The sequence below is a fragment of the Lycorma delicatula genome, chromosome 2, assembly GCF_047948215.1.
Source record: "Lycorma delicatula isolate Av1 chromosome 2, ASM4794821v1, whole genome shotgun sequence".
Classification (NCBI taxonomy): Eukaryota; Metazoa; Arthropoda; class Insecta; order Hemiptera; family Fulgoridae; genus Lycorma; species Lycorma delicatula.
In genome coordinates, this window is record NC_134456.1 from 62,811,120 (window position 1) to 62,829,533 (window position 18,414).

At 31.1% G+C, this 18,414-nt stretch overlaps 1 protein-coding gene across 4 annotated transcripts in view; it reads left to right on the plus strand.

The window, feature by feature from the left end:
- spir (spire type actin nucleation factor) overlaps window positions 1-18,414 on the plus strand; it is a 713,663-nt gene that overhangs the window by 357,886 nt on the left and 337,363 nt on the right. For all 4 annotated transcript variants that reach the window (XM_075355415.1, XM_075355416.1, XM_075355418.1 and 1 more), the window contains one exon: window positions 6,187-6,429. In XM_075355415.1, coding sequence (XP_075211530.1) covers window positions 6,187-6,429 — 243 coding nt within the window. The remainder of the gene's footprint in view (window positions 1-6,186; window positions 6,430-18,414) is intronic.

Genomic DNA, 18,414 nt, shown 5'->3' on the forward strand with positions numbered 1-18,414 from the left:
GCACCACTTTATCAGTACGTCGACAACTAGCTCATGGGAAGCTTGATCGAGTATGCACGTTGCGTTTCTACCGAGTTCTAGTCCGTTCCCGCCTGGACTACGGCTTTGTAGCTTATTCGTCCGCTCGGCTTGGTTCACCGCTCTTAGAATGCTAGATTCCGTCCATCATTCATCCGTCTTGGTACAGGTGCTTTTCGTCAAGTCCTGTGGTAAGTATACTGGTAGAAAGAGGTGAGCGATCCCTTTCGGGTAGATGGAATCAAATGATTTGCATTTACGTAGCTCGTATTAAAGCGCAACGAAATCATCCAACGTTTGATGCGGTGTTCTCTAACATCTGATTCGATATCAAGAACTGCCGAGATCTACCGCTAGGCATTAGAGCTCACCGCCTTTTCTCAGCTCTAAATATACAATTACCTCAGTCCTTACTGTTGTTCCATGTTATTACCGTCCTTGGTAGCCTTCCTTGTTAATTTTTGCTTTGATCTTTGTAATTATAATAAAAAGAACAAATCCGGTTATTTTGCATAACGAATTTTATAATATTATAAATACCATGAATCTTGATGTTACAGTTTATACGGACGGCTCTAGAAATCTTAAATCTTAATAGTTGGTTGTGTTTTTGTGATTGGCAACAGAACATACATGTTGGACCTTCCCAGCAGCACCAGTATTTTCATTGCAGAACTGTGTGCCATTAATAAGGCCTTATATATCGTTAGCCCTAAATTTCGACATGCTCGTTTGCTCAGATTCTATGACTCCTTTACAGATAGTTAGTGACGTATATTCCAGACACCCTGTTACTTGTGAGATTCAGTCTGGTATGATGAGTGAGTCGCAAAGTGACTGGGATGCTACTATGAACAAGAAACTTCGCCCAGTTAAGAATACTGTTTCACCGTGCTCCTCGTGCAGAAATAACCGTCGGCATGAGGTTATTATCTGCCGTTTGCGAATAGGGCACACTAGGCTCGCTCATGGATATCTAATGTCTCAAACAGATGCACCCGTTTGTGTTCGCTGCGACTGCCAACTAACAGTGCACCACATCCTTGTGGAGTATATCGTTCATGCGGCATTGCATCGGAGGTTTAAACTAGGGGTTAATATGCAAACTACCAGTGAATAATTATCTTTTGTTTTACGATTTCTTAGGGTCGTCCGTTTATATTCAAATATATAAATTGTTGTAGTGTGTTCCAAATATTCTTGCCATTTGCTGTAAAGCAGATGGCGACTTTATTGTTTTGAGATATAATGTGAGACCTTTGTATTTTTATTTCGCTTTTAATATACGTTACAGGCTTTTTTACGTTGTTGATGTATTTTTGCGTTTCTGGGTTTTTAATTTTTAATTATCCAGTTTTTTAATATTTATTTTGTACAAGAAATATATATGTTCGGGCCATGATAACACGAAAGTGTTTTTCGCTTTGGAAAAAAAATCTTATTCTCTTTTTGAGTTGGCCTCTATAATGAACTCGAAGCGTCAAATCCTTTGTAGCATATTATAATCGACTAGATCAGTGGTTCCTTAACTTTTTCGAGTCGCGGCGCCCTTTTTCAATAAAAGATTTTCCATGGCGTCCTGCCCTAAGTAAAAGTATGAATACGTGTATATAAGAGATAAAAAAATAAATAAAACTCGGGTATCTTCATTATTTTTTTACTTTATTAATATTCAATTAATAATTATAAATGTCTTGTTTCAATTAATTATAAAGCTTTTACAATATTTCGCGGCGCCCTGCGAAGAATCCGCGGATGCCCGGGATGCCACGGCGCACAGTTTGGTAATCACTGGACTATACAATTCGATGTATAATTGATGAATCCTTATTCCTAAGGATAGTCTATCGATATAATTACTGGCTGTGATCACAAATTTCACAGTCTTGGAACATCAAAATTACCGTATTTCGTGTTACTGCAGTCGTTGCTACTTGTTTTGGCTGCCAGTGAATAAATAATTGCACGATCTTTCTCTCTCTCTCTCTCACGCTCTCGAACAATTTGTAAATTCATAATTATGACGTTATAAAATAACCCTCACAAGTAAAGAACCCGCAGGTTCATACAAAGAACTTTAATAAACCTATTTTACAAAATCAACCCCTATTTTTCTTGTTACTTTTATACAGCTTTCACATAATTTCTAAACAAAGAGCTGATCGACCCTTCTAATCCGCCATTTCACATATGATACAAACGTTACAACTTTTCCTGATTTTTGTAAATCTTCCGTTCTCCTTGAATTTATCATATTTCTCTCTGCCGCAATAGGCTTAGTACCAGCAACATCATTTAATATCATCATTGGAAATAAGAAATTATTTCTTATTTCGATTGATGTAACAAAAATCACCGGATATCTTGAGCTGTTTTATTAAATCGAGACGCAGGAGCAGCTTCGCCTTTTATTTTAGTAACAAATGTATTTGTATCTTGTTCAAGATCGCCAAGCAACATGTTTCACTGTATCTGTTTATTAAATAAACTTATTGAAAGACTCGGCTTTAGACGATAAGCATTTCACTTCCAGATTGTTTTCTTTTGGCACATTCCGTGTATCAAAACCGTTACTCTTTCTACGGAATAGTCGGGACTTTTCCCCGGACTGCTCTGTAGAAAGACCGTCGCTAACTTCACATCCTTAGGACGGATTCAATGCCTTGCTAAAACTTATCAGATGACCCACGGATTATGAAGAAAGGAAAAGAATGAATATATAAAAATAAAAAATCAATCCACAGAAGGGTTTTCGTGAAACGCGGCATACAGTTTCTTATTAGAGTATAAAATGCGAAAGTTAAGTAGAATCTAACATGCTGGTCTTGTTCTAGTAATAAATAATTATTTTTGTTTTACGGTGTTATCTATTTTTTTTTTCTGTTGAATGATGAATGTATGTATTATTTATTAAAATATTTTAGTGTAAACTCTATTTTCATTTATTAATAAGAAAACGTTGAGCTGCGTATTTAAGTGGGATTTCTGTATTTGTGTTCTATAAAATGAGGATTGTTATCATCGATTTCTTGTAAATGAATACTAGTAAATCTTAAGTTAACTTTTCAAGTTACGTTAAGTATTTGATTTACGATCACTTAAGAGTAGTTGAAGTTGTACTTGTGGTTGTAGTCTTAGTTCCTATTGCGAATAGTTTCTACAGTGGTATTAAATTTCCATTCCATCTATTATTCAGACAATGTATGTGAATGCGACCTGTCATTTTACTTATGCAGTCGTATATCCTTTCTTCACTGATTAGCAATTCATGCTGTCCTCATAAATCTACATTTTTTGAAGTACTATTTTTTCTTTAACATTCACTGGTAACGTTTTAAATTCAAGTTGTAAATATTACATTCAACTGCAACATGAATTAATTATTAACATAAAATTTTTATTATTATTTGTTTGTATTTCCCTTTTTAACACTTTGAACTTTGCCCTGTTATTGAATTTGATTGGAATCTGTATTTGATTAGACTTGTTACACTCTTTATCTTATTTTATCTTTATCTTATATTATTCTACAAATTTTTATTATTTTATAGGATACGTTTTTTTAAAAAAACATATTTATTTCTAGTCTTTTACGATTTAAACGATTTTTATGCTATGTTTGAGACCTTTTTGTGAATATATCCTACAAAAGTTCTTAAAAGCTCTGATTTTTCTCGGAAAACTTAATTAATTTTTTAACCGTTTAAGTAATATTGACTTGGTTTTTTTTATTGATACCCCTACCGAGAAAGGTGGAGAATCTTTGTACCAAAAACCTAAAATCCTTGAGTTCATCGGCAACGTACTTAAAAAAATTATCATGAATTCGAAATGGTCCTCTTGTAAAATTAAATATCTTTGAAAATTCTACGCATCTACTCTTGGACACCAATCAGTCCATTTCAGTCGAGGTTTACAACACAGTCAAGCTATTGGTAACTTAGAAATCAAATTATGTAGTAGTTTGTTCATTTAATTCAACCACTGAAATCTTTATAATATTTACCAAAAAATGAAGGAAAAAAATTGTTCATGAATAATTTTCAACGTTTACGAGATTTGTAAAACATTGTCTAAAATGAATGATGCTTGTTAATATAATGTAAAAACTTTAAATCTATAAAAACTAAAATCCAAAAATTAATAAATAAAAAATTTTAGAAACCCACGAAAGGAATTTACATATCTTTTTCTGGGATTTTTATCGCCCTGCAAACACTTCTACATTTTAAATTTGGTGAAAGAAATTGTCCCCAACAATTTTCTAGAGCCTGTTGTATTTTTTGTGCAATAGACTTTTTTGCTAGTTTTAGAATAATAAATTATTTATACAAAGAAAAACTTTTATTTGTAACTTATTTTAAAAATTCTTTGTAGTATCTTGTTTTTTATTAGGAGAAACAATAAGAATGGTATTATTTATTTTTATATACACCTGAGCTATTAGGCTTACTGCACAGCCACTTGAAAGGAAACAGAATCCTATGGTTCGACCACAGGCAACCTTTCCTTCAGATAATATCAAGGATGCATTGACCCTACCGGTCCCAGCATCTTCAGCACCAATCCACGCAATACAATACTGGAAAACCTTCCCCAACAAAAAGGGAAAGTTTAAGACTCAAGGCTCCAGGCAGCCGACTTCATCTCCTGCACACACTACCTCGGAAGACCGAAGTTTTTTTCACTCGGATGGGAGAAATAGATTAGGTATTAAAGATTTTGCATCGAGCAACATTTATATATGTTTCATGAAAAATTTTGTTTTTCTTCAGAAATTGTAAAGACGTCCGTGGGTAGCGTACAGGAAATGAGTAAATTAGCGAGGAAATTCCAAAAGGAATTTCCTTGCTCAACCCAGGAATTGTAGGACATGAAGATTTAACTGAAATATACATCGTTCAAGTTTGACAAGAATGGAGCATCTTTTCTACTTTTAGTCTTATGTATAAATTCGCCGATGGTTGCTTTACTCTGTACCACAACCGGCACTGTAACAAATGTCTCCATGTTCGCTCGATTAATTTTACCCGACAAAAGAATTATGTACCGATATCAAAAAAAAATTATAAAGAAGTTGTAAATTTTGTTCATTTTTAACATTTTCCAGTTAAAATTGCTGACAGTCTAAAATAAATTATTTTGTTGGGGTTGGTCTACCATTTATACATCTTTAGACATACCCTAGATTTCAGTCAGAATTATGATAAACGCATTATGTGAGTATTTTTCTTCTTTTTTTTTTTTGTTCAGCCATTGCTGCGTGTTAAATAAAAATTTAACTTGTGCGAAATTGAGGATAATGTACATATATATTAAAAATATTTATTTACACCCAAGTACTCAGTGGTAGACGAATTCTATTTATCAAATACCAGGGGTAGATGCTTCATATGCGTCTCAGTTACAAGAAAGGTAGGAATAGTGTTGCAACAGATTAATTTACTTCTTTTTCTTGGAAAATTATGCTCGTCTTAAATTGAAATTGTGGGTGAGTGTGTTTATGCAAAATATGTTAATATTTATGTATGTTGAATTTCCCTAATTTATTTGAAATACCTATTTCATCTGCTTTTATGTCAAAACAGTAATGTATAATATTTATCTAACTAAGAAAACAACACAATCAATTATCTGAAAAGATAGTTCATTTTCACGTATTCTATATCGGTTGGAACTCGATGATCTCAGTTCATTGTTATTTTTCTCCAACTATTCCTACGAAATGCTTAGCAGCTACATTAAGTGTAATCTAATTCGTGTATTCTGGTCTTGTACACTTTCTTATGTTTGTTTTCCATTTCTAATGGTTACAAGTACATCAAGTTAAGTTCCTGTTCTACACTTGTTCGTGACCTACGTCGCAAATACAGGTCGCCTTGCCATTTTACATGCCCGCTTTGTATTAACTTTGTTTATCTGTTACATTTATATATACATATATTGAATTGAATTCGCATAGAAAATTCTAGGGAATTATTTCGTGTGTGTATGTATGTATGTGTGTGAATTATTTCGTGTGTTTTTGGATATACGTTCGTGCACGTAATACTTACACTTAAGCGAGTAAAAAGAAGATAAGAAAAGTAAACGATTGTTTACTTAAAGTATTAAAGTATTAATTATTTTAAAAGAATTAACAATAATATTTGTATCGTTTTGTTTCAGGCACGGCTATGGGTACAAGTAATCAGAGAACTTAGACACGGTGTACAACTTAAAAAAGTCTGTTATAGTCGAAGACCTATAGAATACGAATTAACACCGTACGAAATTTTAATGGAAGATATTCGATCGAGACGATATAAATTAAATAAAGTTATGGTTGATGGAAATATCCCTCATCGCGTTAAAAAAGACGCACACGCTATTATCCTGGAGTTCATCAGATCTCGGCCACCTCTTAGAAAGGTTAGTTGATCTTATTGATATTTATTATTTATTACTCCAACTGTATTTAATATTGTTTTCCATTCGGTGTTCGGATATGAAAGTTTATTTAATTCATCTATTAATAATAGTTGTGTACATTTTGTATAATAATATATTTCTTTAAAAGTAGTTTGACTATGGCTACCGAGGGCTTCACTTTCTACAGACTACTACTCAGGAGGGAAATTAAGTGGAACACTAACGATTCAAGAAAATAATTATATTAAAAAAATTACTCTGAGTAAAATTTTATGATGAGGGACTCATGGTGATGATATTTCCCTACCCCCTTGACCAATTGTAACCAAAACAACATAAATGTTCCATATTCTGACAAAAATAAAAGCAAAAATTATCATAAAATAGCTTATCCACCTCTCCGAAAGTAAATTGCTCTAATGCATAGTCAAAATATAATGTAATGTAATCAAGTAATTAGTACAAGAGTGTAACTTTGAATCCAGAAATGGCAAAAAAAGAATAATATGGTTTTTTCCCCTTTATGGGGGGTTTATAATAAAACAAAAAACTTTCAGAAAGTATCGCACCCACCTAGATTATAAGAAAAAATCTACTTGCCTTTTGAGTAAAATTTTGAAATTCGTGACTTAAGCAGTTCATGTTTCTCTGGCCTCTTCACCAATTTTGACCAAAACTATGTGATACCAATACTCCATGTAAGAAAGCTTGTCATATTTCATCCAAATCCACCAAGCAGTTTGGAAATATTGAGCAAAAAAATCCCTTTCGGCAGGCCGGAAGGCGGATGTAGATTTCACCTTTGCTAAGTTGGGGATAAAAAAGATTTCCACGTAAAGTTAATAAAAACGTCAAATTTACTCAATACGACAATGGTTGCATGAGAAAAAAATTTTCATATGTTACCATACGACAAACCCCCCCTTCTTAAAATTCCAGCAGCATATTGGTTACCCCCTTGCTGTAAGAGTCATATCAAAAATTGTTTCAGACAAACGTTTGAGGTAATATTTAGAGGACTAACGACCACTTTAAATCGATTCGACACTGTGCCTATTAAGGAAGGTATGATTTTTTTTGTCTTCGAAACCCCATTTTCTCCACCCCTGGGTTGATGGTTTGTGATATAAAAAAACTTTAGTTAGATAAATTGTAGGTTCTTACCCAAATAATAGTAGGAACTATAAACGATTTCGATATATTACTTAATAAGAAAGTTATAACGATATTTTTTTTTCGAAAAACCCCCACATTTCCACTCCGATGGTCCGATTTTTCCCATTAACGAACTCAACTGAATTTTGGGTCGTTATATTTTGTGTATAAATTTGAAAGTGATTGGTGCAAAATTACGGCAGATATTAACACAAGAAAGTGGAAAGAAAAAAAGTATAAATAAAATTTTGAAGTGACAGTGGTTTTGAGGTCTGGGGTATGTAAAACGTGAAGATAAGTCAAAATTTTAATATTCTTGATGCATATATAATATTAATCCGTTGAACTGCATTTAAAAGTCGTTCAAAAATGTCTTTTATGATAAGGAAATATTAGCAATATATATTTTTTTAATACGAAAAAATGTTTTAAACCAAACACTGGTTGTTATTTATCCAAAATTATATCTTTATTATGATCAGAAAGGTCACAGAATTTTACAAAACTGGGACCTAAGTCAGCATAAAGTTACGAAGTCAAAAACAAAATTAATTGTAACACCACTTTTAGAAAATAAATTCTTAGAAAACTTTCCAGCTCTTGTATGTTAAAAATGGTTAATTCTACCGGTTTTAATCTTTGTTGGAGAATCAATGGATTTCGATTATTTGAAAGATCGCCTCTATATTGTTTGGATTATTTATAAAAATACTATATAACATCAATACAATATGGTAGAACTTGTTCGACTTCATTTTGGAAAATGACGAGCATTTTCAATACGATAAAATTTTTGGTTTACAACCTTTAAACCTCTTTTTTAGGGTATAAAACGTCTTTTTCAAGGAGGATGCTTGTTTTCGATAATGTAGTAAATGTAGCATTACCCTACGTTATTAAATACAAGGTATCTGAAAGATTAAATGAAATTTTATGATGAGTTTAACGTATCGTTAAAACTGTTGTCAACATTTGGTATTTTTTAGATTAGTTGCACAGTGATGGTCTGAAAGAGTTCTCTGTTGCGTAACAAGTTACAGTTTGAACCAAAAATATCTAACCTAACAAAATCCTTTGTAAGTCCAGATACATACTGTAATTCAAATTACATACCTTAATAATTATGTTTTTCTCTCTCTCCCTCTACATATATATATATATTTAGTATATAGTATACAAATTTATTCGCATACATGCTATATCAATATAAAAACGTATTTTGAAATCTCTCATCTCGCATTTAATAAAGTAAAGATGTTTAGATTAATGGTCAAACTTGTAAATTCTATGATAAAAAAATGATTACGTGTGTTAAAATATTTAAAGTTGTTTTTTTAAAAATAATAATTCGATTTTTCTTCATCTGTGCAAAGGTACATTCTTTTTTGTCTGTTAATGATAATTTGACCAATTTTATTCTTTTATACATTTTCATTTTTTTTAATGTGACTTTATTTTGCTACATCCTACATTCTCAGTCATCCGTTTTGTAATTATAAAATTTATCTTCCTGAGTATTGTACTTCATTCGAAAATAAAAAGGTTACAAATAGGCGCATAGCTTACAGAGTAGCAAACCTCGTACATAGATTTAGATATTAACGGGTGTGCCGCTTCTATGTAAATTTTTAATATAATCAGTGTATACTTTTTGAGAATTTTGATTTTCATTTGTAGGTGTAATTATGATATTTGTAATTTTGGTATTATTTCATAGATTTATTATCCAAAATACTATAGATTTTGTTTGTCTTTAGTACCAAAACCTATTATAAAGACACAAATCGCTCCTGAAGACTGCGTAAACATCCAAAAATTACGAGCAATCTATTCAGGCTAAGTTAACTGACATTTCACATTACCTTGTCGCCTGAGCTGAATATTTTCTTTTACATCAGAATTCTAAACCTATCTAAGTACTGGTTATTACCAGTATTGTCGATCCTGTAATTTAGACATTTATTTCCTTACTACAGAAACTACAAACAGCGAGCGTCATTAATCAGAGAAAATGACTCTGATTTATGACGCTCTTATAACAGTGCCTCTTATTCTTCAGATGTTTTACTTGCTTCATCTTAAAAAAAATAATGCTATTGTAAAAATTTGTCCCTTAAAGTTACTTTTAATGTTTTACCGATAAAAATATGTGATATAAACGAACCTGTGATTTTAATTCTTCCGAAAGTAATATTAAATGCTTCCATTATTATCAATATAATAAATCATAAAGATGTGTTATTTATAAATCTCAATTTTTAGATATACCTTTAAACATTTATTTTTATAAAAATAAATACCGGTAATTTGTTTGGATAGAATAGTAAAATCATCTATTTAAATTCATGATATATGCATGCAGTTTTGTTTTCTTAATACGTAAAAGGATTATTTTACTAAATAAGGATATAATTGAAACTGTAGTTACTCGTTTTATAGCAGGAATGTTAAAATATTAATCTTCTTCTACAGCGGATAGGAAAAATTAAGTTTCTACTGGAAGTATTTATTCTTAATTACGTAGTTTATTTGTAAAAACCTTCTAAAGTACGGATTTATTTAAGCGTAACTGCTGTTCGTATAGCCTTCAGCAATATTATTCCATTGATAAATTGTTATTATTAATAGTTGTGGATCATTTTAAAAAAATTAAAAAAATATATATATAAAATTAGTTCGTTTATTTCAAAATGATATATTTTATATCCTTGTCATGATGAATCTTTGCCGATGAGTTTGAAGTTAAATAACTTGTTTTGTAAAGAGGTAATAATAATTAGGCAAGGAAATAATTAGTAGCTATATTATCTTGAAACATTCATACAGTCCATTCCTGACATAGCTTTTCTTGAAAAATGGTCGATAATGGAAAACCCATGGTCCTTGCATATTTAAACTTGATTAAGAACAATGGGGAAAAATAGTTACCAACTTTTTTTTGTTAATTGCACATTTTTTTATTTTGCCATTAATAAACATACATTTGTTTGTCTATAAAATATTTTGTATAAAACATTTGTTTGTGTATAAAACTTTACACGTGCGTGAAGTTGGTAAAAGCAATTTACTTCATTTTTTTTATTTTAAGCAAAACGGCAGTAATGAAATGAAATTATGTACGTTTAACAGAAGAAAAATTGGGTAATAAAATAAAAATCGCCTTCAATTTTTACCTCTTATGAAGTTATTTATTTTCCATGAAATTCGTCGACTAAGATAAACGCAACTAGTATGATTTAAAATAATTTTTTTCGTTAAAAATGTTATCGGTATTTTGTTATTATTTTTAAAAAAATTCAAATTCAATTATAGACCTGCAAAATAAGAGCTCTTATTTTATGGTACAGCAGTGCTTATTAAGTATTGTTATATATTTGGCAATTGTGAAATAAATATTTGTACGGGATTATTGTGGACCTGGACCTCATTGTAGATTTAGGAGAAAAAACAAAACCTTTTTTGTAAAGTATACTTATTTATACGTCATTTTAATTTTTTTTTTTTTTAACATTTTGGTCAGTCTAATCTGTAGATCATAATGGAGTATAAACATGTTGGTAAGACTCTGGTAAGAAATTGTCTTGCGAGAGTTTTTTTTACTAACTTCTCGAAATCGTGGATCGCCGGCGTCAAGGAGAGACCCAAGAAAAATATCTCATAGGAAATCGATTAGAAATAAGATTGTCACCAATTTAGCCGAGGGCTCGCAAAGTGATAATGAAAGTGACATGGAGTTTCAATCAGGTTCTTTTCCGTGGCAAACTGCACCTGTAATTTAAGATCTAGGACACAAACTTCTAACAACGCCTGTAGTGTAATAATTTGCTTTTGTCGAATAGTTTCGACAACTTTCCGTTGAATGAAACCAGCGTTAGTGTGAGCTAGATTAACACTGTTAGACCTGCCGGCCTCCGTGGCACGAGTGGTAGCGTCTCGGCCTTACATCCGGAGGTCCCAGGTTCGAATTCCGGTCAGGCATGGCATTTTCACACGCTACAAAAATTGTCATTCATCTCATCCTCTGAAGCAATACCTAACGGTGATCCCGGAGATAAAAAAAGATTGTTAGACCTTCGTCAATCGTGTTACATGGGATCACTGACGTACTGCGGTTTTGTGAACTACAAGAGACGATTGTGAACCTAGACCACTTCGTTCCGGTGGTGATGACGAAGAAGGAAGTTGAAGAGCATGAGTAGAGAGTCCGAAGTAGTGAATGTCCTCGTAGAGTAACCAAGGAAAACAACATCAACTTTTTTTTAAACCTCGAACCTCAAGAAAATAATAGAATTATTTCTTGAAATATATCCCTAACTGTAGTGTTTCATTCGAAACACCAAAGAAGCTTCAGGTTTGCTACAGTGCGTGCGCTGCAAGCCGTACGGCCACGCTAAATATAATTACTTGTGGGGAAGGCCATAGGACTGTGGAATATTCGAAAAAGGACAGCACTTCACCTACTTGTACTCTCCGTCAATCAGACCACTCCGCCAACTGTAGTGGTTGCAGAGTATATAAGGAAATCCTAGAGAGGAAGCAGAGTACTGCTCGGGTCGAATCCGTGGACTAAAGATCTTGCTTTGACTCAAGTAATACTACTAATTTTCCCGCTTTGGGGCGAGAAACGGTTAGGAATCGTGGTGCCGACTCCGGTACTCTCTCCCGATCCTATGCTGCGGCGGTTTTTTGTAGTTGTGGGAATAGTGTCGACAAATTGGAGAAACTGTCCTCAAACATAGACTTCCTGGTCCAACAGATAGAGGAGCTTACTCACCCAAGTGATCGCAAAAATTTGCTGATTGCTAAATTTTCTAATATTCTTACTTGAAACATCAATGATCTAGTAAGTCGGCGAGAAGAATTTTAATCTCTGGAAATTACCGAATCCTTGGACGTCATCGTTATCTCGGAAATATATTTCACAGACCGGAATTACTTTCGAGTTCGGGGAACCACTGTGTATACGACAAATCATCCGGATGGCAGAGTACATGAAGGTAATGCGGTTAATTAATTAAAAGTTCACTGTTAGGCAGGAATTCACAGTTTGCATAACAAGTCTTTTCGTTGTCCAAAAAACTTTTAATATACCAGATGATGCTAAAATTGATTTGGATGTATGGAATACAACGAGCAAGAGTAACATTGAGATTATAATATTTACAGAATAAGTTAGCAAGATCCATAGCAGATGCACCGCGGTTCACGGAACGAAGAAATTCACGACTACCTAGAATTACCTTGTTTTCGCGAAGAGGGCAAAAGGTTCGGTTCAAATTATAGACAGCGGTTTTATAAACATGTGAATTTTCTAGCAGTTAATCTCCTAGACTGAAACGAAGAGGAGACTAAACCGAGAATGTCCGGCGACTGAAAGGTCTACATGTGCTGGACTTGGGGAAATATGAGTGACACTTAAGCTGGTTCAATATCAGATATGATGAGAATCTTTCTGGGCCTTGATGAGGAGGCCAGCCTCTTTCCATTTATTTACATGAGCTTGTTAGGTTACTATTTCTTTATCTTTGTCTATTGTTTAATTATGTTCTACCTTTTTTTTTCATTAGACTGTGGATTCTTGTACTTACGTGGTAACATTCAATGTGAATATCTTTATATATATGAACTTTATATATTTATGTACTTTCTACGTATATGTACGTTTCATTTTGGGCGTTCGTTGTAAACCCTTCATCTTGTACGTTTTGTAATGCGATTTACTTGTGATACCTTACTCGGAACCGATTCTAAATAAATAAATAGCGAGGCCAATAAAAACTATATAGAGGTGAATTTTTTAAATTATTTTTGTTAGACTGATTCTTAAATGTGGTAGGTTTTTCTTTTATTATTCTTGAACAACTTATCCCCTGATTGAAATAGCATACATTTCTTCCTCTAAATTTAAAAAAAAATATTTTTTAATTTAATAACTTGGTTTTATTTTCTTTTTGCTTAATTGAAGAATAATTTCAAAATTGTAAAAGTAACTTTTTTCTTGGAGCCTTAAATATTGTCTGCAAGTAGTTCTAACTTTTTATTACTAATAGGTATAGTACTAATACCTCGCAAAACTTTCATTATTACGAAGTTTTATCCTCAAAATTTCCTACGTTTTTATTGATGTAAGAAAGCAATTTATTCTTTTAATAAATAAAAAGAAAAATAAGCAAGGTCTTAGGAATTTATTAATCAATTTTCAGTTTAATAATTCTGGGAAATTTTATACTCTGTACATATTCCAATAAAGTGTAACGTGCCATTTTTTTAACTTTATATATGATCAGTTTATTTTTGTGAGGTATGTGAATGTCTAATCGTAACTGCTTAACTATATCTGTTTAATGTGTCTGGTTAGTGTGTTAGATAAAATTATACCCCGGATGCAGAGTAATGTTCTTGGTTTAGTAGTAATTTTCCTAACGATTTCTTTTATTTCTTCATCTCAGAGGTTTGATACTTTTTGTTCATTTTTTAGTTTTGTAAGCTCCTTTTGATAATAAATGCCCTTTAGCTATAACCCTGTACGTTAGACGAGCCTGATTTTATTTCCTAAAATATTACTTTTATCGTTTATTATTTAAATTTGCCAATGATTTAGTTCGTTAGTGAAGTTGAATCGTCGAATGTTACTATCGGTAATAAATTAGTACCCCTTTCTTTCGTTTCATATAAATCTAGTAAATTATTTTACCTGATTTATGCAGTTATATCGGAACACCTGGTATACCAGTTCAGAGTTATTTATGCGATAGTAAGTTTCATAAGTAGTTAGTGTATGTTAATAAGTATAAATATGTATATACTCCATCACATCCATTACATCGGAAATGTTTACTGTCAAACCGTTCTGTTCCACAGTTATAAAATAAATTCTAATAGAAAGATTCGCTCTCTTTCTAAAGGAAGAAAGGCTTTCCATGTGAAAGACTGAGATTAAACATTACACATGTTGAAACGTGTTTCAAAACTACTTCCACATTGTTTAAACGTTCGATTTTTAAAATTTCCCAAAATAATTATTTTCAAAACTTAAGAAATTTGGTGTTAGACCGCTAAATTTAATTAAATTAAATCAAAACTGCAATATTTCTGATTTACATTGTTAAAAAAAATAATAATAATTGAAATATAATGAAACCAATCACAGTCGGATTTAGATCGATCATAATGACCTAATCCTGTATTTTTAGCTAGCATTCATATTGTTAGAAACATAAAAATGTGAAAAGAGTAGATTTTGTTTTTAACTCGTTTTCATTTGTTTAACTTCCGGTGTGCTTCCACTAACCAATTTAGTTTCAGCATAATTATTGTTCAATACCACACTATAATGTATTACAAAAACACAACTAATATATTTCAGTACGGGATTTAAAATTCATAATACCGGGAACAATATATGTATATATTTTACGCTGTTTTATTTGTTCGCAATTTGTATACGTATTTCATCTTTGAGAGTGCTTTCATCTCTATTACTTCCTTATGTTGTATGATAATTTTGACTCTCCTAACAACCTAAAAAAGCTTTTTTAGGCATAAAAAATCCCTTTTTTTAATAAAAGATTGGAAGAAGACAAATGCTTTTTTGTTAGTATTTTTTTAATTATAATAATTTTTGTAATTTTTTAAAATAAAAAATTATATGATGAAATAGGGATCACTATAAAAGTACTTAAAGAGTTGTAATAATAATGTTAAAAAGTGGTGAGTCATTAAAAAATAATTAGAAAAAAAATTGTATTACTTTCGAAAACTAGTAATGCTGAAAAACTTACAAAAAAAGTTATTTGAATTTAAAAACATTTGGTTATTTTGATAGTCAATAAATTCTCATTACAAGAAACTATAATAATTAGTGTATAAAAAACGGCAGTGACTTTTTATGATTACATTATCGTCTAAGATTGACTTTTTTATTACTTTGTGATTTTTACTTTTATTTTATACTTATCCGCTTTGTAGAGAGTTTTGTTAAGTATTATTTAGTTATTCCATATTATTATTCTTTATTATAATTTTTGGTTTGTTTATTTTTTTAATTTTGTTTTTTCCTCTGCATCATCAAACGAAGTAACCATCTATTCTTTGATTTTAAATAATTTTGTGAACATTTTCTAGCTTTTGATTAAATGTAAACAATTATTTGCATCAATAAAACAATTTTTAGGTTAGGTTTTTATTTTTTGTTATTCTACTGCTGTAAATTATTCATAAAAAACTTTTGGTGGTTGAAAGATGGAAAATAAAAAGTTTTACTTCGTCCATATCTGGATAAATAAAATTGATGAAATTTCTACCATCACCTGTAATATCGCAAAACAACCTTAATTAACCATGCAACTATGAATTTATAATTATCATTAAATAAAATATTGATAAGATATTTTGGTCATTTGTAGCTAATTAATTCAACATCATTGTTATCCGTTTCCATATTGATAGGCTTACTGTCCAATATAGGTTGTAATAATTTCTCTCTTAACGTTATTTAGGCAATATTAAAATAAATAATTGGTCATTATTTTTGTCTTATATTTATGTTACTAATACTGTAGTGACTTGTAAAGGAACTGTGGTATGGAGGTCGGTCTAGTTTTGGGAAAATCTATTTAAATTATTTTGAAGCCTTATATTTATTTATTAAAAAAGTGATTAATCTAGATGTGTACTTTTTAGTAATTAATGAACTTGTAAAAATAAATCTCTGTATATTGTATAATTGATTTTTATCTTTGTTGTACATTTTGAAAAAATTAATATTAATTGGATCAAGGTCCTGGAAACCTTATAAGTACATTTAGTTCCTTACTAATTGTATCCATCAAAACTTGTTTTCGATCTACTTAATCTCTGTAGTTTAATTTACACAGTATCCGTTAAAATTGATTGATACTTCACTAATATGTCTGATATTACATCTCTGGATTTGTTTTTAAAATTGATTTGAAGATATTCGAGAGTCTTTAAATGACTAATCGTGGTAAGTTGATCTGACATTCAAGGTAGCAGTTCCGTAATTTTGAATTGAGTGATATTTGATTATAAGTATAATCGTAAATGGGTTTTCTTTTTTGTTTACTGAAAGTCTTATTAAGTATAACTTAAGCTTTAGGATTATTTTTATCCATTTGTTTTAAGAGGCTTTAAAATGTTAGGCTCAGCTTTTCGATTTGCTGTTCTGAGAATCATTTTTCACCAAAACGTTTTTCTCCAGAAGTTATTTTTTTTTTTAAATGTTTACTTTTAGTTGGTCCTACATGGTATTTACAAATTCATATATAATTTTATACAGACTTGAGAGAAACTCAAAAACAACGTTTTTGTGTTAGTTTAATTTCGATCAAATTTTTCATTTTTACTAAAGTTTAATTATTGATAAAATGTAAAAGGTAATCGGAATAATTTTGTGAATACGTTGGTGGGTTTTAAGTCTCACAGCGTAGCACATTTTTTTACAGTTATATATCCTCTCTTAGTCTCATCTATATGTACGATTTTAAAATTAGAATATTATTGACAGTTGTAATAAAATAGGATTATTTGCTATGAGGATAGTGTAAGGTACATATATTTTAAAATTATAAACTAGACGAATAATACTGTAATGTAGAAACGTCCTTAACTTCTAAGAGAAAATAAATCAAAAACGCTTACTGGGGAAAGCAATTATATTTTCTTATTTCATGAACATTTTTTTTAAGAGAGAAAAAGTAAAATTTTGTATTAGTTTAAAACAACGGATATTTGCTTAACTAAGTAGATAAATGTTTAGTAATTAAAACAGAACTAAACGTTAACTAAGAGAATCGACATTCATTCTCCAAATGTAATTCTGAACATAGCAATAAATTACAGGATATCGTACAAGAAATTAAAAAGTTCTACGGTGATTTGTCCTTACTTCCTTTTTCTTAATGGTTTTATCATCTGAATAGTATGCTTTTCAATGAACACCTAAAAAGTTAATGTTATTGATGGTTTTTACGATTTAACATAATTAAATTCGGGTTTGTGGTGTACAGCTTATTATAGTGACTTGTGGTGTTCTGACGAGAAATAGTATGCTGTTTGTTTTAGGTAGATTTCATAAGGAAGCTATTGTAATGGGTACCATGATTCGACTTCCGGTTTCGACATATCAACGCGTTTCATATCCCCCAGATCCCAAAATCACCATCAGTTCAAAAGTTTATATATATATATAACTTTTGATATATATAACTTTCTTGTGTTAACATCTGCCGTAATTTTGCACCAATCACTTTCAAATTTGTACAAAAAATATAATGACTCAAAATCTCGGTCGAGTTCGTTAATGGGAAAAATCGGACCATCGGAATGGAAATGTGGGGCTTTTTCGAAAACACAAAATATCGCTATAACTTTCTTATTAAGTAAAATATCGAATTCGTTTAAAGTTCCTACTATTCTTTGGGTAAGAACCTACAATTTATCTAACTAAAGTTTTTTTATATCACAAACCATCAACCCAGGGGTGGAGAAAATGGGGTTTCGAAGACAAAAAAGAATCATACTTACCTTAATAGGCACAGTATAAAATCGGTTTAAAGTGGTCGTTAGTCCTCTAAACATTACCTAAACCTTTTGTGTGAAATAATTTTTGATATCAGCAACCTTACGCAATGGGTGACAAAAATATTACTGGAATTGTAAGATGAGTCTTGTCGTATGCTAAAAACGTGAAACTTTTTTACACCCAATCATTGTCGTATTGAGTAAATTTCATCGATGAGCAAATCCATCGATTCTGTCAAGTTTTCACTATTCTCCTCTACTGTTGTGTAAGATTAATTTCTAAACGGT